This window comes from Nicotiana attenuata, chromosome 6 (assembly GCF_001879085.1).
Source record: "Nicotiana attenuata strain UT chromosome 6, NIATTr2, whole genome shotgun sequence".
Classification (NCBI taxonomy): Eukaryota; Viridiplantae; Streptophyta; class Magnoliopsida; order Solanales; family Solanaceae; genus Nicotiana; species Nicotiana attenuata.
Genome location: NC_031994.1, coordinates 62844911 through 62866384, shown reverse-complemented (window position 1 = coordinate 62866384; position 21474 = coordinate 62844911). Strand labels below are relative to the sequence as shown.

The 21474-nt window shown below is 38.5% G+C and overlaps 1 protein-coding gene across 3 annotated transcripts in view; it reads right to left on the bottom strand.

The window, feature by feature from the left end:
- Positions 1-21474, bottom strand: part of LOC109227083 (general transcription factor 3C polypeptide 5-like) — a 44267-nt gene that overhangs the window by 13028 nt on the left and 9765 nt on the right. For 2 of the 3 annotated variants that reach the window (XM_019392088.1, XM_019392090.1), the window contains 8 exons: positions 21104-21146; positions 19575-19746; positions 19368-19466; positions 18649-18717; positions 11933-12071; positions 9812-10007; positions 9383-9519; positions 9250-9289 (listed from right to left, as the gene is read on the bottom strand). In XM_019392088.1, the coding sequence (XP_019247633.1) occupies positions 9250-9289; positions 9383-9519; positions 9812-10007; positions 11933-12071; positions 18649-18717; positions 19368-19466; positions 19575-19746; positions 21104-21146 (895 nt within the window). The remainder of the gene's footprint in view (positions 1-9249; positions 9290-9382; positions 9520-9811; positions 10008-11932; positions 12072-18648; positions 18718-19367; positions 19467-19574; positions 19747-21103; positions 21147-21474) is intronic. The other variant, XM_019392091.1, reaches the window with a different exon arrangement.

Genomic DNA, 21474 nt, shown 5'->3' with positions numbered 1-21474 from the left:
ACCTTGGCACACAATTCCAGTGCTTATAAACCAGAAGTTCATGGCTAGAGGACCCTAGAAAGGAAAAGGAGAAAGGAAAATTGCTCTAAACCACAAAATTAGACCTTAGAGGTACTTGAGCATCAAAAGTAACATATTGATCACTCCATTTAATTTCCGTCTTCATCCAATGCAATGAGAGGAATGTCTATTTATGACCCAAAAAAAACTTCTCTTTTTTTTTATAACCATGGTATCCAAACCAGCTTGCACGCACCTCAACTAATTCGACAGGGCCAAAAAGAACTTTTCTTTTATCACACAAAAAGGAAAGCATCACTTTACAACACAATGATCTGTAACGACCCGACTAGTCATTTTGCATTCTAGCATTTCATTTCGTCATTTGAGACCGCGAGTAAGCTCATTTGATGTTTTATGACTTGATTATAAGGTAGATTTTGATTTTCGAGAGGTTCGGGAATGTTTTGGAAAATAAATTCTTATTTTGGAAGCTTTAAGTTGGAAGAGTTAACCATGGTTTGACTTTTGTGTAAACGACTCCGGATTGTGGATTTGAAGGTTCTTATAGGTTCTTATGATGATTTTGGAACTCGTAAGAATTTTTAGTTCGGGCCTCGGGTGGCTCAGGATTGATTCGACGCTTCTATTTGAAAGTTGAAATCTATGAACTTAAGAGAGTTGCATAACTTGGATTGATCATTGATTCTTGATTTTGATGTTATTATTTGTGTTTTGAGCCTTTCGATAAGTTTGAGTAAGGTATATGAACTTGTTAGAATGATTGGACAGGGACCGGAGGAGCTCGGGTGAGTTTCGGGGTGGTTTCGGATCATTTTGAGCTAAGTTGGTTGTTGGTTTTTCTATTGTCAATGATGCTCTTCTCGATCGCGAGGTGTGTGTCGCGATCGCGTAGAGGGAGAGTGGCAGGTGGAATTTTGTTCACCGCGATCGCGTGGAAGCTATCCGCGATCACGTAGGGTCGATTGGTGAAGTTTCGCAATCGCGAGCGTTATTACGCAATTGCGTAGTAGACTTCTGGGACTGGAGGTGTTACTCTCTGCGATCGGGTGTGCAAGGTTGCGAATGCATAAGTGTCTGCCAGTGACACTTCGTGATCACATAGGTGCGCCCATGCGATCGCGAACTCGATGCATTATTTGGTTCCAGGGTATTTTATGTCCAAAATTTTGAGAATTGTTCATTTTTCACTATTTTGAGTTTCAGAGAACGAGAGGAGGCAATTTTGGAGATGGATTTTGTGAGAAAGCACGGGAGAAAAATATATTATTAATCACTTGATTATAATACAATGAGTCCTATTTATAACTATATAAAATACATATCCTACTCCTATTCTATGTGGGACTAGGACTAATTACATATTAATTACATAACTATCTAACACTTCCCCTCAAACCGGCGCATACAAATCATATGTACCGAGCTTATTACATAAGTAACTAATACAAGGACCAGTGAGGGACTTGGTGAAAATATCTGCAAGCTTATCATTCGACTTCACAAACTTTGTAGCAATATCTCCTAAGAGTATCTTTTCACTAACGAAATGACAGTCAATCTCAATGTGCTAAGTTCTCTCATCGAACACAGGATTTGATGCAATATGAAGGGTAGCTTGATTATCATACACAAGTTCTATCTGGCTGATCTCACCAAACCTCAACTCCTTGAGAAACTGTTTGATCCAAATTAGCTCACATATTGCCATAGCCATTGCTCGATATTCTGCTTCTACACTAGACCGAGCAACCGCATTCTGTTTCTTGCTCTTCCAAGGTATCAAATTACCTCTTACTAGAACATAATATCCAAACGTAGAACATCTATCAAAAGGTGATCCTACCAATCAACATCTGAGGATCCAACGATCTGCTCATCACCTCTATCCTCAAACAATAATCCTTCGCCCGGAGTTGATTTTATATACCAAAAAATGAGGACAACTGCATCGCAATGACTATCACAGGGAGAACCCATAAATTGACTCACAACACTCACAAGAAAGGAAATGTCAGGTCTATTCACTATGAGGTAATTTAATTTACTAACCAGCCGCCTATATCTTGCAGGATCGCTAAGCTGCTCCACCTATCCTGGCAAAAGTTTAGAATTTGGAACCATAGGAGTGTCAAGAGGTCTACAACCTATCATTCCTGCCTCCTCAAGAATGTCTAAAGCATACTTCCGTTGTGAGATTACAATACAGCGACCTCAATACCTAGAAAATACTTTAATATACCCAGATCCTTAGCCTGAAAGTGCTGAAAGAGATGTTGCTTCAACTTAGTAATACCATCCTGATCATTGCCGGTAATAACAATACCACCAATATAAACCACCAGATAAATACAGATATTTGAAGCAGAATGCCGATAAAACAGAGAGTGATCGGCTTCACTACGAGTCACGGTGAACTCCTGAATAACTGTGCTGAACTTATAAAATCAGGTTTGAGGAGACTGTTTTAGACCATAGAGTGACTGGCGCAACCGACATGCAAAACCACTTGACTCCCCTAGAGCAACCTCAAGGTCACCGTAAAGAAAAATATTCTTAATGTCCAATTGATAGAGAAGCCAATGGCAAACAACAGTCATGGATAGGAAAAGGCGGACTGATGCAATTTTAGCCACGAGAGAGAAAGTATCATTGTAATTGAGCCCAAATATCAGAGTATACCTTTCGGCAACAAGATGAGCTTACGTCGATCAACCTGGCCATCTGGCCAACTTTGACTGCATACAACCAACGACAACCAATAGTAGATTTACCTGAAGGAAGAGGAACAAGCTCCCAAGTACCACTCGTATGTAAAGCAGAGATCTCGTTAATCATAGCTTGTCGCTATCCTAAATGAGACAGTGCTTCACCTGTAGACTTATGGATAGAAACAGAGGACAAAGATGATACAAACGCATAATGGGGTGATGATAGACGATGATAACTTAAACCGACATAATGGGGATTAGGATTAAGTGTGGTTTATCTACCTTTCTGAAGTGCAATCGGTGGAACAGTAGAAACAGGGTCAGGTGTAGGATGTGAATCATCTGGGCCTGATGCTAGGCGCAGACGACGCGATAAGTCAAGAATGGTATTCCCGTGGCAGGGGATCTAGGAAGAGCTACACTAGATTCTTCAACGGTTGGTATGGGTAAGACTTCTGTTACTGAAGGTATTGGCAGAGCTATAGCAAACTCCTCAAAAGTCGGTATAGGTAAGACCTTAGATATATCAAGGTGGTCAGAAGAGGTAAAGTAAGGTCTAGACTCAAAAAATGTGACATCAGCTGACATAAGGTACCTACGAAGATCAGGTGAGTAGCAACGATATCCCTTTTGAACACGAGAATAAAGGAAGACACATTTGAAACCACGATGAGCTAAATTATCTTTCCCCTGGGCTAAGTTATGAATGAAACATGTGCTCCCAAAAACACGAGGAGGAAAAAAATACAAGGGTGATAGGGGAAACAATACTGAATGCGGAATCTGATTCTGAATGGGAGATGACAGCATCCAATTAATCAAATAACAAGCTATAAGAAGTGATTGCCCCAAAAACGCAACGGAACATGAGATTCAATGAGAAGTGTGCGAGCAGTCTCAATGAGACACCTATTCTTTCTCTCCGCAACCCCATTCTACTGAGGGGTATAAAGACAAGATGTCTGATGAATAATACCTTGAGACGTCATAAACAGCTGAAACTGAGAGGATAAATATTCTAAGGCATTATCACTGGGAAAACTGCGAATAGAAATACCAAATTGATTTTTTATTTCCGCCCAAAAACTCGGGAATATAGAAAACAACTCAGAATGATCTTTCATTAAGAAAAGCCAAGTACATCTTGAATAAACTAACAAAATAACGAAATCCCATGGTTCAACTGACTCTACTAGGACCCCATATATCATAATGAACTAAAAAGAAAACAGACTCTGCATGACTCTCAACACTACACGGAAAGGTCATTCGGGTATGTTTTCCAAGCTGACACAACTCACAATCTAATGTAGACAAACTAGACAAACTAGGCACCATCTTCTGAAGCTTGGATAAACTCGAATGTCCTAAATGTCTGTGAATTAGGTCTGGAGCATCTGTAACTGGACATGCGTTGGAGAGATGTAGTGAGTTAGGTGGTAAAGGCCTTGTGATTCACGCTCTATGCCAATCGTATGTCCCGTACTGTGGTCCTGCATAATAAAGAATTATCAATATATACCACAATGGAAGGCACGAGTCAAACGACTAACAGATGCAAAACTAAAAAGACAGCTAATGACATAAAGAATAGACTCTAGAGTGACAGAATATAAGGGATTAGGTTGTCCAACTCCTTTTGCTTTAGTTTGGAACCCATTGGCTAAAGTAACCGTGGGAAGAGACTGTGAATGCACAACATTCGACAAAAAGTGATTTATTACCAGAGATATGATCAGAAGCGCCTGAGTCAATGACCCACGGTCCAAGAGTAATAGACTAGAAAACACAAGCAAAAGAATTACCAGCAACAGAAGAATCGGTCTGAGCAATCAAGGTTACTTGTCGAAATGTCTGCTTACTTGCTCGATACTGAAGGAACTCATTGTATTCCCTATCAGATAAAGAAAATCCCCGGTTACCTATAGTCTCGGTCTGAGCAACATATGCATTTTTGGGTGGTCGACCATGTAAAGAATAGCACAATTCACGAGCGTGTTCAATTTTATTACAATAAGAACACTTGGGTCGAGATCTTCCTAAACGACCTCCTCCTCGTCTATTCTCTATAGTTTGAGATGCCCGATTTTTCACTGTCTGGGATGCGAGAAAAGAGGAGTCAAATGTTTGTAATGAGATCACTGGGTAGCTGGGTGTTGCAGCCAGGTGAAGTAAAAGAGATATTAATTCATCAAATGTAGGGACAGTAGGACAAGCTAAAATCTGGTCACGTACTGAATCAGGGTCATCAGGAAGTCCCGAGTGTAAGAACTAGAAATATCTTCTGTCGTTGCTCTTGTTGCTTTTCAATACTAGCAAAAACTAGCATCTTCTCAAATTCTTCCATGACTGCATGTACTTGTCCTAAGTAAGTAGACATATTCGCAATATCACATCATAGAAACAAGATATGTCAGTGCATAAAGTGCAAGCTTTTTCCCAAACTAAATGACAAGTCTGGAATGGAAGAAACAAAGGCATCCGCTTGGGATCAATAAATCGCCACAAAATGCTACATAATTGAGCATCGATCTTTTTCCAAAGCGTTTTGGCCTTTTCATCTCCCTCACTAGCCTTTTTGGTTAAGTGATCTTGAACACCTTGACCCTTGCACCACAATTCAATGGAGGAAGGCCAAGCTAAATAGTTCAAACTTCCCATTAAGGGCTTTGAAGTAATCATGAAACTCGAATTTCCAAAACCTGTATTTTTAAAACCAAATATATCAAATCACAAAGACATCGTTGGATAGGAGAGAGGCCAAGAAACAAAATAAAAATAATCAATTGTATCTCGCTGAAACAGGGAAGAAAACATTGTTGCTGCCGGAAAAACATTGTTTCTGCCGGAAAAAACTATTGTAGCTGCCGAAAAAATTAAAAGTGAATGAAATAAAAAGAAAATATGATGGGCAGGCTCGGAATTGCAGGGGCAACACACTGTCCAAAAGAATTTTGCCAAAATCTGGTCGAAAACAGCCTCACGCGCCGGCGCGTGACATTGGAACCTCGCCGGAAAAAATTCTTCCGGCTGCGCGTAAGGGCGCATGGATGGTTTTCTGCCAGAGATTATTTTAAGGGTTGGTCGCCGGAGACTGATCTACTTCGCGGTGGTCTTAGTTTTTGCGTAACATTGACCAATAATATTTTTCTTACGGACAAACTTGTCTTTGCCGGAAAAAAGGGCTTTCGGTTGACTGATTTCTCTTCCCGAAGTCGCTGGAATTTATGACAGCAATAAATTTCTCACGGTAGCTTTGATACCAAGTGAGAAAGCACGGGAAAAAATATATTATTGATCTCTTGATTATAATACAATGAGCCCTATTTATAAACTATATACAATACATATCCTACTCTTATTCCATGTGGCACTAGAACTAATTACATATTAATTACATAACTATCTAAAAGATTTCACTCATATCTTGAGGTTAAGTGATTTCTACTTGATTTTGATCATATATCTTGATTCTCCATGGATTTTTACACTTAAAACCTGAAGTTCAAAGTGAAATTTTTGTCTACAATTTAAGAGAATGTATTTTAGGGTTTTGGACTCGGATTTGGAATCTAATCACATATTTGGACTCGTGAGATTATGCGTCATCGAGATTTGGTTTTGATTGCAAGTCTTGACCATGTGGGCCGGGGTTGACTTTTTGACTTTTTGGGATTTTTTCAAATATCGAGGCTTTATTGATTGGATTGCTTACTTTATCATTGTTTGACTCCCGTGAATGATATTTGTCTAGGTTTGGACTATTGGAGGTTAAGAACAAGGAAAAATCATGATTTGGGGTTGAAGACTAGCCCAGATAAGGTAAATATCTTGCTTAACCTCGACTTGAGGGAATGTTTTTCTAAAAATGGAATTACTTGCTACGTGCTATGTGTTTCAGGGGTAACGTATATGCGAGGTGACGGGCATATATGCGGATACCGAGGTTATACCATGTTTAGGGTGGATTCTAGACTTCCTTATGCTTTGACTGAATGTGTGTCATTCTTGACTCATGCTCTATTGATTCTTATGATTACGTGGTACAATTATTCATGCTAGAGATCATGTGTTAACTTATGACACCTTATTAGAGCCTGATGGGCTATTCTTGAGGTATGTTGTTATAGTTGATTTGGCCGTAGTCACAAGTTATAATGTGAGCACACATCTACACTTGTTATTCTTGTGATATGCCTTAAAATGTTGTACGACTACTTGAGTCTTCTTATTCATGTTAGAAATCATGTTTAGGCTTTTGATGCTTAATTGGACATAATGATCATTTGGAGGATAGATTACATTTGGAGTTGCAGTCATACGTCACATACATGCTTATATCATGCATAAAAATCATCTCTTATTCATATGCATACATCGCTGCATATGGTTCCCTAGTATGTACTGAGGTTATGGCACGTGAGTTGTACGCGCAGTTGAGATGATTATGGCATGAGGTTTTTGCCGTGCGGTTATTATGATATGGATATGGCATGAGGTTTCTGTCGTGCGATGATTGTGATATGAGATTGTTCTGGCATGAGGTCTTTGTCGGCATTGGACGTGCTAGTCACGATCCGTTCAGCGTGTAGATATGGATCCATTCCCATAGGATTGCCTTCTCATGTTTCTCTCTTAATAGCGTACACGCAGGTTGTGAGAAACCGACGAGTTTCTGATTAATTGTGATGAGGGATCCGATGTGATGAGTTATTGAGCATAAAGGTAGAAGCTTTGACCATCCAAGTGAATTCTTTATGCGCATTTTTCATGCATATCTTCTACACATGCTAGTTGATGCATTTTACATATGCATGGGACTTGTTAGTGAGTTGATGGACAATTGGAGGGTGTCGGATTGATGTAAAGGAAGAGTTTTCATCATACATTGACATGTTGGACTCATGTAAAGGTTTTCACATAAATGTTATTTGGAAATTGATATGGGATTGGATCTTTGTCATGTATAGACATTTTATATTCATGTTGAAGTATTAGAGTAAATACTACTTGGTGCATGTCTCTTTTGTATGCAAAATTGGTGCAATTGTATTTGCTTTGACCCGATTAATTGGAAAAGCATGCTTATTATATTCTTCTTCGATTGTGCATTTTATTATTGATATTCGTTGTTTCCTTGGTTGTTTCTTGGTTATATCTCTATTATTATATATGCTTATGAGCTGCACAGGTTATATAAATTGAGTATCTTTTGACTAAACCTCACCACTACATCGTTGAGGTTAGTCTTGATATTTGCTGAGTGCATGGGCTTGGTTGTACTCATACTACACTTCTGCACCTTGCGTGCAGATTTTGGAGTTGAGCTGTTGTGGAAGACGGAGTATAGCTTTGAAGATGTAACAATGTTCCAGTTGCAAGCTACCATTTTGTTCATGGTAGTTAGGACTTGTACTCCTGTTTATGTATACTTAAACAAATGTATTTTCTTCGTACTAGCGTTGTAAATCTAAGTCTTAGTGGCTCATGACTGTACCGCCAGTTCTTGGGGATAGTTGTTTTGATTTTTGCATATTTATAAAATTATTTACTTGATGACCTTCAATCAAACTGTGTTATATCTTGGTTGGCTTACCTAGCTGGTTGTGTTAGGTGTCATCACGACTTGGTGGGATTTTGGATCGTCTCACGTTTTCTCCCTAGTTTCTTCTGGTTGTTAGAACTAGGCTTTAAACCAGGACTCTACAAGATTTTACTAGATTGGGCCCAAGGAGATGGAAGAGCTAGAGTGACAATCTCAACCAAGGTTTGAATAACATAGGTGTCACTAAGTGAAATCTTCCCATCTACTGAAGCCTTGGACAGAGTTATCCAACACTTGTGCTGGTTGAGGTAGCTGATATAACATAGGTGTGCAAGTTCGTCCAAACCCCACTGTTATCTTCTTCTTTTTCTTAAGAAAAAAGACATTGACTAGACCGGTTGCTAAGCTTTCCAATAGAAACTAGCTACTCCCCTCTACCTTTATGTTCAATATCATGTAAACTATTGCAGATAGTTACTTATACTCCCTCTGTTTCAATTTATGTGAACCTATTTGACTGGGCACGGTGTTTAAGAAAAAAGAGTTGATTTTTGAACTTGTGGTGTAAAATGGGGCACATTGCATAAAGGTAAACTATTTTCAAATATGGAAAGGGGTCATTCTTTTTGGCACGGATTAAAAAGGAAATAGGTTCACATAAATTGAAACGGAGGGAGTATCTTTTTAAGACAACAACTTTTCATCTAGACTTCATGTAACTACAGCATTCTACCCTCTAGTTCTTCTTTATTAATTGCTCTCCTGCTTCTTTTGTCAGGGTGTGAGAACAAAAAACAAAATTATTAAGGATGAGTATCTGCAAATTTTCCTAGAAGAATCGTTTTTCCTATACTTCTTGAAAATCTCTTGCAGGTTTGCTGATCATTCAACTAATACCATCCATCAGCATGTAAGCATAAGAGAAGAATGACATAATAAGTCTGATTGAGCATGGTTTTGTTCCAAGGATACGTGGATCATCATGTATAGAGACCTCCCCTTCCTGGCCAACCTAAGAAGACAAGGCATTAGTTGACTTAACAATGAGAAGGATGCTTACCAGAAATTGCTTATGAATGCATCTCAAATATAAATATCATCTTACAAGGTCAAGAGGTTCGTATGCATCCATCTCATCTTCAACATTATCATCCTCAAAGTCATCTTCATCGTCTTCTAAATAATCAGGTTCATCAACTTCATTGTTTCCTGCTTGGTCATCGACTTCATTGTTTTCAGCTTCTGACATTTCAAGGAATTTATAGGAGAAAAACTTGAGTAAAGGGTCCGATGTGACTATAATGACAACTAGTTGGAAGATAAAAATATACCAAAAGTAAGGTAAAATCTGGAAGCCTGTAAGTACTCCAGAGAGCAAATCAGCTCTAGGGATAATTTTAGCTTTGATATTTGCAGTTTAGGAGTTTTAGAAAATACGACAGTTAGTTACATTAACAATTAAATTTCATGATAGATAATTACGTCAATGTTTAAGATTCATGATAGACTACAAATAACTCCAACTGTTTTCAACCTTTATGGACTTTTCCTTGCTCTTCAGGTCTTGTAACTTTCACACAAGTGTGAATCCTCTTCGACTTCTCAAAGCGGGCAGACACAGTTTTTAGTAAAGACTCCGCATCGGGATGAGGGCATACTGACATAAATCTCACAGCAATGCACAGTCTCAAGCAATCAAGAATATGAGAGGAGAACCATCCTGTTGTATTCTGCAAATAAAATTATCAGAAGAGAAGTACCATTGGTGATTGCTTCAAGTATTAGTCAGAATACACAAAGATAACTACATTTATGCAAATCGGAATTGTTTTAAGTACATAAGAAGTGAGTTACTAAAGGAAAACCCCCAGGGCCCAAACCCCCAAGAGGCAAAATCATCTGTCCTTTCCACCTATAATCTGTTGTTAACATCCTCTCAGAGAAATTACAAGGAAAAAGGCACCAGGCAGAGCATGTAGGATATACTTAAAATGTTCACAGTAAAACATTCAATCTGAAAACCAAAAATAAAGAAATAAAGAAAAAGACCAAGGTGAAAAAGAAGTATCAAGAGATAACATGAACGTGAGCACAATAAAATAAAAAAACTAAACAATCAGTCTCTAGTGGACAAATCTGTTTGCTTCTCTCCTGAACCAGATTGACTTCTAATCCTCAAGATTGTCAAGTCAATAGTTAGATTTGATTATCTTTCAGCACAAGAGATCTCATGAGCAGAAATATGACTTTTAGAATGAATGAGTGTGAGTATGCACACACGCAAATATGTTATCATCGCAAAGATAATGTTTTCATTTCTCCACTCACTCAATTGGTATTGACAGATGAATCGCAAAAGTCTTTTTGAACTTTCATGGGGAAAGGCAAACATGAAATTTGCTATATGAGAGCTATTCAGACTTAAGAGAATAGACCACTGGTCTAACTCAGCTCCAAAAAATTAGCACCAGAGGTGAGAATTGTCCAAAAAAATATAAAGAGACTACAACTATACCTTCGATCAATGTAGGACTCTAACACTCCCTCCCCTTCTACCCTAAGCTGCACATTAAAACTGGACATCTGGAATATGGATAACATAGTGGTGCCTAACATTAAGTAACACAACACCAGGGATAAGTTTGACTTAGTGACCCCAGCCTCACGTATTCCGCCCCAATTTAGAAACCAAGAAACCCATGCCTTCAAGTGGGCCATGTGACCAACTGTGTGCAGTGTGCTATAGCCCAAAAGCTAGCTAACTAAACCCTGTCTTCAAGAAGACTTAGAACTTAGGATTTTTCTACTCTGGTCCATATTAAGAAAATGGACATAGGACCTAACTCAAGCCCCAATGCTAGCTCGTGAGGTGAGGATTGTCCAAGACCATATAAAAGGACTACAATTTATACTCTCAACCAATTTGGAAATCTAACATCATAGCACACCAGAAAGCGGCGAAGAACAAAAGGTAACACAATATCGGGGACGTGTTTGGCTGTGATACCATGTTGAAGTGTGTCACCAACCCATCTAAGACACACTTTATGTATTTAATGATATCTTCAGCACGTTTCCTCACCTGCGGGCCTTGATTCTTTTCCATAGGTCAAATACGCAAAAATTTTGGCTTTTGGGGTTAATTAGTTCCAAAATTCATTTTCTTAACATGGTATCAACGTATCCAGAAGTTTTAGATTCAAGAAAGAGTCTACAGTCTATATGCAGAATTACTGCGGGACTCTAGAAACATTATTGTCCTGCCTTTTCAAAGAGACAACAAATTATTGAGATAAAGTGAATAGTCGAAGCATCACTCTGCTTCGTCCCTAAGTGAGAAACAAAGAAAATACGGAACAACATATCCATTAATTAAGAAACTACTTCATTATTTTATTAGTTTTCTACCATCATAAATTTATTATTCCAAGCAAATAGTAGACAAGAATTTACTATGTATACAGCAAAAAGTTACATACTTCCATTATCATAGTGGACAACATACACTTCAATCCTACTGAACAACTAAATGGTAATGGGGTTTCTGATTTGACGAAAGCAAGGGCATCACGAGCACCACAAACCATCCATGCATCAAAGTGTCTAGCATACAATAGCTTGTTGAAAAGAAATATTTTACTGAATGATAACATACATCGCAAGTTTCTTGATTTGAGGGTTTTCTGATTTCTTGTTGAATGTAGTTGTCCTTGAGTTCACAAAGTTGCAATGATATCTGACATTTATACGGAAAAACACGGAAAGCACATATATCATCCCATCTATGTTTCAAACTGCAGAAAAAAAGAAAATACGGCATAAAAAAGCCGATTAGCTGGCTATCATTATCCATTAGACCAAATCAAATCAGGTTTATGTATGAGGATCATGTTGGCTAGTTCAGCACTAATTTAGTTCTACCCTAGTTAAGCGATGTGAATATCAAAGAAAAAAGTATTAGAAAGAAGCCCTGCAGAAAAGAAGTTAGCAACCGGGAGAAATAATACACGAGAAAAATATTATTGATGTATTAAAATGATACAATGAGCCCTATTACTCCTACTACATGTGGGACTAGGACTAATTACACATAACTATCTAACACTTCTTCTCACGCCGGTGTGCACAAATCATATGTACCGTACTTGTTACATATGTAACTAATACGAGAAACAGTGAGGGACTTAATGAAAATATTAGCAAGATGATCACTCGACTTTATAAACTTTGTAGCAATATCCCCTGAGAGTATCTTTTCTCTGACAACGTAACATTCAATCTCAATGTGTTTAGTTCTCTCATGGAACACTGGATTTGATGCAATACGAAGGGCAGCTTGATTTTCACACACAAGTTCTATGTGGCTGATTTCAACAAATTTTCAACATGTTTGATCCAAACTAGCTCACATGTTGCCATAGCTATTGCTTGATATTCTGCTTCTGCACTGGACCGACCAACCACATTTTGTTTCTTGCTTTTCCAAGACACCAAATTACCTCCTACTAAAACACAATATCCAGACGTAGAACGTCTATCAGAAGGTGATCCTTCCCAATCAACATTTGAGTATCCAACGATCTGCTCATGGCCTCGATCCTCAAATAATAACCCTTTGCCTGGAGCTGACTTCACATACCGAAAAATGCGGACAACTTCATCCCAATGACTATCACAGGGAGAATCCATAAACTGACTTACAACACTCACAATAAAGGAAATGGCAGGTCTAGTCACTGTGAGGTAATTTAATTTACTAATCAGCCGCCTATATCTTGCAGGATCGCTAAGTGGCTCCCCCTGTTCTGGCAGAAGTTTAGAGTTAGGACCCATCAAAGTGTCAACAGGTCTACAGCATGGCATTCATGTCTCCTCAAGAATGTCTAAGGTGTACTTCCGTTGTGAGATCACAATACCTGAGCTAGACTGAGTGACCTCAATACTTAGAAAATACTTTAATCTGCCCGGACCCTTAGTCTGAAAGTGTTGAAAGAGATGTAGCTTCAACTTAGTAATATCATCCTGATCATTGCCTGTAATAACAATATCGTCAACACAAACCACCAGATAAATACAGAGATTTGAAGCAGAATGTCAATAAAACACAGAGTGATCAGTTTCACTACGAGTCATGACAAACTCCCGGATAACTGTGTTGAAACTTACCAAACCTGACTCAGGGAGACTGCTTTAGACCATAAAGTGACCAGCGCAAGCGACATAAAAGGCCACTAGACTCTCCTGGAGCAACAAAACCAGGTGGTTGCTCCATATAAACTTCATCCTTAAGATAACCATGAAGAAAAACATTCTTAATGTCCAACTGATAGAGAGGCCAATGGCGAACAGCAACCATGGATAGAAAAATGTGGACTGATGCTATTTTAGCCATGGGAGAGAAAGTATTACTGTAATCGAGCCCAAATATCTGAGTATATCCTTTAGCAACAAGACGGACCTTAAGTCGATCAACCTGGCCATCCGGACCAACTTTGACTGCATGAACCCAACGACAACGAACAATAGATTTACCTGAAGGAAGAGGAACAAGCTCTCAAGTACCACTAATATGTAAAGCAGACATCTCGTCAATCATAGCATGTCGCCATCCTGGATGAGACAACGCTTCACTTGTAGACTTAGGGATGCAAACAGAGGACAAAGGAGACACAAGCATAATGGGGTGATGATAGACGATGATAACTTAAATCAACATAATAGGGATTAGGATTAAGTATGGTCCGTATACCTTTCCGAAGTGCAATCAGTGGACTAGGAGAAGACAAGTCTGCATAGGAGCAGGGTCAGGTGCAGGACGTGAATCAGCTGGGCCTGATGCTAGGAGTGGACGACGATAAGTCAAGAGTGGTGTTCCTGTGGTTGGGGATCTAGAAGGAGCAACATTAGACTCCTCAACGGTTGGTATAGGTAAGACTTCTATGGCTGAGGGTGTAGGAGGAGCTATAGTAAACTCCTCAAAAATTGGTATAGGTAAGACATCAAATATATCAAGGTGGTCAGAAGAGGTAAAGTAAGGTCTAGACTCAAAAAATATGACGTCAGCTGACATAAGGTACCTACGAAGATCAGGTGAGCAACAACGATATCCTTTCTGAACACGAGAATGACCAAGGAAAACATACTTGAGAGCACAAGGAGCTAATTTATCTTTCCTAGGGGCTAAGTTATGAACGAAACATGTGCTCCCAAAAACACGAGGGGGAAGAGAGTATAAGGGTGACCGGGAAAACAATACTGAATGCGAAATCTGATTCTTGATGAGAGATGAAGGCATCTGATTAATCAAATAACAAACTATGAGAACTGCATCGCCCCAAAAACGCAATGGAATATCAGACTCAATGAGAAGTGTGCGAGCAGTCTCAATATCTCCATATTTTCTGCCTAATCAAAAGGAAATTTGAAGAAAATTGCTGAAAAATAATATGCCTTGCCGGAAACCAAATCTGTCTTGGCGGAACCTTAACTCTGATTAAGTAAAATCAAAACTGGTAGGGACAGGCTCGGAAAATTCCAGCGATCCCAATAGAAAAGAAAATTCCAAAAAAAACTGACGAAAAGGAGTTTGTGTTGCCGACAACCATTAAGAGAGAGAAAACTCGATCTCTTTGATAAAAACAAAATCCTAGTGCTGCGAGGGAGATAATTCACCTCAAAAAGGCAGCAATGGCTTTGATACCACGTAGATTTTGAGAAGAATAAAAGGCTTATTGTATTTTTGTGTGTGTTTACATTCCATGAGCAAGGAAATTTATACAAAGCTCCTAATGCTAATTAAGGGGGAAAAAATATATAAAATCAGTCCAGCTATCAAATCAAATCAAATAAAATTAAATATTCTAAGTATAATCAGATCTCCCTGAAATAATGCTAATCAACAATCTCCTAAATATAATCAAAACTCTTGAAATCATGCTAATCAACAAGCATGCCATGGATTCACAACTTCTTTTGGAATGAAATACTGTACATGTTAGGGGAAGTAATACTCAAAATGTTACTTTCACACCATCTGTGTCCCCCAAAACTCACTCTACTCCTATCCCCACCATATATGATACATTATCATTAAACTCTTCCTAACCCTTTAAAATATTCCTCGATAACCCATACCCATATGGGAGTGTAATATTTTTGGTTCTCCCTCCCCATCCCAAAACCCCACATTTCTCCACAATCACCTCTTCCAAAAGCATTCTCCTGTACGCCAAATCTCCATAACCACTTCCCAAGTAACACCTTAATACTTATGTGAACCTGAAGTGGGAGCAAAAAAGGCAAATTGAAAGGAAAAATGAATTAAGTTAATTTCTTCACATGTTAATGAAATGCAATCCATTGATTAAACATTCTAGAGAAATGAATTTCTGAAAGTTGGTATTGCGGGTGAACAATAAGGGAAAGATGTCGATCACTTAGTGTTGCATCATAGAGTGGCCTCAGAATTTTGGGCAGGGGTATTCTCATAATAAAACTGAAACACATACCTCACCCGAACACAATGCAAGTTGGAGGTTAAGGAAGCTCGATCACATAAAGCAGCAATAAAGATACCATTGTAAAGAAAATGAACCTAGGGTCTAACTCTTTCCCCCAAAAGCTAACCCATGAGGTAAAACTTACCCAAATTTGTAAAAGGAGACAACAATACATTCACTCCATCAAAGTGAGACACTCTAAACCCCTTGCACGCTCGAACTTGGACAACTAGAGCATACATAACATAAAGGCCCAAAATTCTAAAACATAACAGGATGGCTATGGCTCTAATATCATGTTAAGAAAATGGAATTTGGGGCTAACTCAATTTGAAAAACTAGCCGTAAGGTGAGGATTGTCTAAAATAACATAAAGAGACAGTATCTCATTTCCTGAACTAATATGAGACACTCTAACACCCTATGCATGTCCGGAACTGGACATTTGGAGTGTGGACGATATAATATGAGGGCCTAACATTAGGTAAATCAAGATTAGGAATGGTCGGCTCTAATACCATATTATAAAATGGACCTTAGACCTAACTCAACCTCAAAAGCTAGCTCATAAACTAGGTTTAACTGAGACCATATAAAAAGGCAACATCCCATTCCCTCAACTAAGCGGGACATTCTACCACACCTGGAATGCTTAGGGATGGCATCTGGAGCATGGAGAATACGACACGAGACCTCAACATTGGGTAAATCCATAATAGTGATGTGTTTGGCTGCGGTATCTGTAAAGAAGATGGACATTAGGTATAACTCAACTCTAAAAGCTATCTCTTAATTTGAAAATTTCCCAAAATCATGTAGGGAAACCGCAGCTCATTCCCTCAACTAACAGGGTACATTCTAGTAGCCATTATGCCTTTTTGGTTGACAATGTGGAATGGAAAGAACAGCAGGATTTCAAGGCAATGGCAAGTGTTGAGTCCCACATCAATGGAATTTAGGTTTCTTGGTCTCCTTATATGGTCTTGGACAATCCTCACCTCATAAGCTAGCTTTTGGGGTTGAGTTAGACCCAAGGTCCATTTATTATGGTATCATAGCCAGGCCTATCTCAATTTATTGTTACAGATGTTGGGCCTCCATTTATAATGTCCACGCTTCAGTTTGCAAGACTGGGCGTGAGGGGGAGGGGGGTGTTAAGTCCAACATCGGTGGGATTTGGGTTTCTTGGTCTCCTTATATGGTCTTGGGCAATCCTCACCTCATAAGCTAGATTTTGGGGTTCAGTTAGGCTCAAGGTCCATTTATCAGCAAGAATTCAAGGATTGTAAAGGATTCTTTCTTTTTTCATTTCACTTATTTGGTGTAAAAAGGAACAGTTTGTCAAAAGATCAAGACTAGCATGCAGTCTTACATTGTACATATATATTTTGGCCCTCTTTTGGCATAAATGAAATGATATTTGACTAACTGAAAAGAAAATTTAAGAGACTTTTACTTGAAACATTTGAAGTTTCCCATAATTACAAGATCCCTCTATGTCAATAACTATATAATCCTTTTAGTACTATACTATTACTTGCGGTGGCCCTTTGACTGTTTGACCAACTCAAGCAAGATCAAAATATACAAATATAGAGAAATTATTTTTCTCTCAACTTCTGAGTTAGTCACAAGTAGGGGTGGCAAAATGGTTAAAAGAAAAGAGTTAACCACCCATATTATCCACTAAAAAATGGGTTGGATAATGAACTTTTTAAAAACGGGTCAAATATGGATAAGAAACATATTATCCATTTAGAAAATGAATAACCAATGAGTAACCAATGGATAACCAATGGGTCTAACTTTTACGTTTGTAAAGCCTCAAATTGGGGGTTCCTCAAGTTAAGGAGACTAAGAATTCTCCCAAAAGTGATCATATACAAGAAGTCATGGACCCATATTATCCGCCGGTTAACCTGTTTTTTATCCGTATTAAATATGGTTCAGGTCGGATAATTGATCCGTTTTTTCATTACCCGTTTCCGACCCGAACCATATCCGACCCAACCCGCCCGTTTGCCACTGCTAGTCACAAGAAATTAGTTTGATCAAAAGATAGAGAAAGAAAAGATAAGCAAGTCGTTTCAAGCTGTATCCTTATGGTCCTCTGACTTTTTACCGCTACTAACAGATAACAAAAATTTTGGGTGACGATGGGTGGCAGGCGAGACTCGTATTTCCTACCGCATCTCTCCTATCCCCTTACTTGATGCAACGAGTGAGAACTTAAAGTCTATGGACTGATTTTGAGAGGTAATATCTCTTACTGACCATTTTCATTTGAATGTAATTTAGATGCTCTCTGAACCGAAACTCGGTGCGGCCATGACCACTGTAAAAGCAAGGGGCAGTTTTACAGCGCAATCTCTAAACATATGGCTCCTCATAATGATTCATAGATCATGAAGACAGGAAATGATAGCAATTCTAAATGCACCACACGGCTAGCCACATGATTGTCGTTTTCATGTTAACTTTAGCTAAATAAGCTAAAGGAAATTAATGTTTATCAATCTACTTAACTTAATAACTCGCCAAAATTTACTCCAGTTTAGTCAGCAGAACACAACTCAAATAACTTGCATACCTTTTCCATCTGAACCAAACCTAACTATTTAAAGAGCTTGTAATACATTTCCCATCTGAAACCAGACCTATAGGACATATCTTGAGGTACTTCGGAAAAAGCCAGAAAGTGCACTTCGCGCACCAAGCAAGCTTCTTTTAGTTTTAGATAATATAAATTCGAAGACGGATAAGGTTCAATGTGAGATGAAGATTACAGCATTCTCAACTACCGAGAGCTCATAGAGATATTTAAATTCTAAGAAACACATAAGTGATATGAAGTTGTGAGCAGATTCAGTACCCAGAAGACGCATGACTCTCACAGTAGCTTCGTAATTCAGGGAGCACTCGGAAATCAATATTCTGGTATCTGTTAAACAAATTGCAAGAAGTAAGCACAAGCATAATGAAGAGTTCGAAAAAATTGCACCTAAAACTAACGTGTTAAAATTGATTCCAAGTACCTTAAGCAACACAAGAACAAGAAAAGTGCAAATTAGATACAAATGGATCACACACCTTTGGTTGATCCCACTTGTGGGGAAGAGGAATCAGCTCTATGTCAGAGGAAGAAGACAAATTGGAAGGGACAAATAAAGAGGGGAACAAAGGAGAAAATGGATAGAAATTCCATCTCTAGGATAAATCAACTAAATTTGGTCAGTTTCGTAATCTATATTCGAAAATATTTTACGCGAACTAAAATGTGTGCAGTCATAGAATTTCTGTCACCCTCTCCTAACCTCTCTCTCAATTGCAGATGCCACCTCTTAAAGCAAAAATTTACTGTTTTCCCAAGGTTTGCATGGGTATATACAACAGAACTATTAACAAGCAAGTGGAAAGATACATTTTCGATGACATATGAGACAAAAACTCTAATAAATCAGGGACAAGGGGGACAAAGCTCAGAAATCATCATTAGTGAATAAATATAACTAAGTGAAATCCACAAGGAAAACATTTCTTTGATAAGTAGCAGTAAAAGATTACAAGAAAAGATTACTGTTTCATTCTTACATGCGGGATTCAGGATCCTTCCGAGGATCATAACCTTTCCTTATCCAGAATCTACGGAAAGGCCCACTCGAAAAGTAATATGCTACTCTAAAGAGAAGCCTGCATAATGACAGAGATATACCAAAAATTTATACTATGAACAGTATCATTTCCAAGACTTAATCCAAATGATAGAAGTGAAGACTGTATAAGAATTTCATATGCTACCTTTTGATCCTGCCCTCTCCAAGCTTCAGACCCTCATCACGCAAGCGCTCAGCTAATGATTCTTTGACCCATATTTGACGCTCTTCAAACAATTCAGATACCACCTTCTGCCGTCTCCAATCTTCTGATCCCTGAAGTATGTGCTTTTCCCAATCCACTGGTTTAGGAATCTGTATGAATGTTAAGCAGAACAACCAGGCAGCTGCAATACCATCATACTGCAGAGTGACTTTATTGTTTTATGTGTTTGTCTTTGTTGAATAAGATGTCAAGTATCCGTCTTTTCAAGATAATATAATCTTCAGTAGACTTCTCTTCAGGGATGAAGAAAAGTGCAATTAATGAGTGGCAGCAGAGTTAGTAATGAAAGAGCTTCCCAATGTATTATTTGCTGATGACTCCCACCATGATTTTACCAAGCCAACAAACTCTTTCACCTTAAAACATGAAGTACGAGGGCTTATTTTCCCATTTGCTGCACTTCAACAATAGAGGATGCCTGACCAGTGCATAAAAGAAGAAAAAAAAGCTGATCTCGCCGGAAAAGCGAAACTTGTCCTCGCTGTAGCAACAGAACAAGCTGAAACCTGGGCGGGCGGAGTCGAATTCAAGACGCGACCCCCCGAGAGTGAAAACCGTGGTTGGGATGTGGCTGGAAAAGCCTGCACGCACCAGCGCAGGCACATGCCACGCATGGAGGGCCCTATGGTAGTGGGCTTTCTTGGCTAGGGTTGCAGGAAGTTATGAGTCTACTGGTGGTACTCCTACACGCACAATGTCCCTAGAAAGTATAGTAACCTCGAACAGATGCATTTAGTTGCCGGACAATTCCATGACAACAGGATATCTCTCATGTATATGTCACTGATCACTGTACAGTGTCTACTAACCTCACTAGATGCTCTGATACCATATGAGAAAGCAGGACAAGGAAGTAAGAATTGAGAGAAACTCTGTTTGATTATTCCCTCAAGCTATAGGGTTTTAAAATAGTAAAGCATACATGTTCTAAACTAGGAAAGCAAATCAAGAATTACATAATTACAGGAAACTAATAATCCTAATTAATTTGTTCTGATCCTAATTGATATACAGTATATTTGAAATATCCTTAAGAACATCGATCACAATAATTTACAGAGGGAGGGGAAAAGTACCCTTTTCGTGGTGCACTTTGGTAGAAATAAGGCAACAAAAGTTTTCAATGGACTAGCTTAAGAGATACTTTCAAGGAGATTGGAAGGTACTTTCACGAGCTTCTATTTTCTATGTATCGTAGCTCCAAGATACTGTTTCAATCCTCATTAATCCTACTTGTATTGATGAAAAAAGTTGTTTCTCTCATCCCAAAAGAAATAATCAAAGTTGAAAAAAAGCTTTGAGGTCTCCCTTATATAGGTCATGGAAAGTGCTTCTAAGCAAGGGTTGTTTTAGATACATTGAAAATGGAAAGGTGGAGAAGAAATTATCAGAGTCTAACAACAGACACAGAACTAATACTGATGCACTGCTCAGACACTTAAGGATATCTTTGATATTAACATCAAGGTTAAGACTCTGCTCCATCTCCCTCTACATTGAAAAAGAAATAAAAATTCATCAGTAAAATATTAGTGTGATAAGAGTTCGAAGAACATATGGAGCATGTCAAGTAAAAGAATATGGAGTATGTCAAGTATGCAGCTCTGGAAATGCTAAGGGAAGTGAAGATAAAATAATTCATAATGGCCTCAGCACGTAAGCAGACAAATAAGAAAGAGTTGAAAAAACAATTGAAATGTCCAAAAAAATCAGTCAATACATAGAGAAAAAAGACACAACAAGGTGAAACTGACTACCCTTATGTTGTTTATAGAGTAGCAATAAATGGATCAATGAGCAGAAGTAAGAGAAATTGATT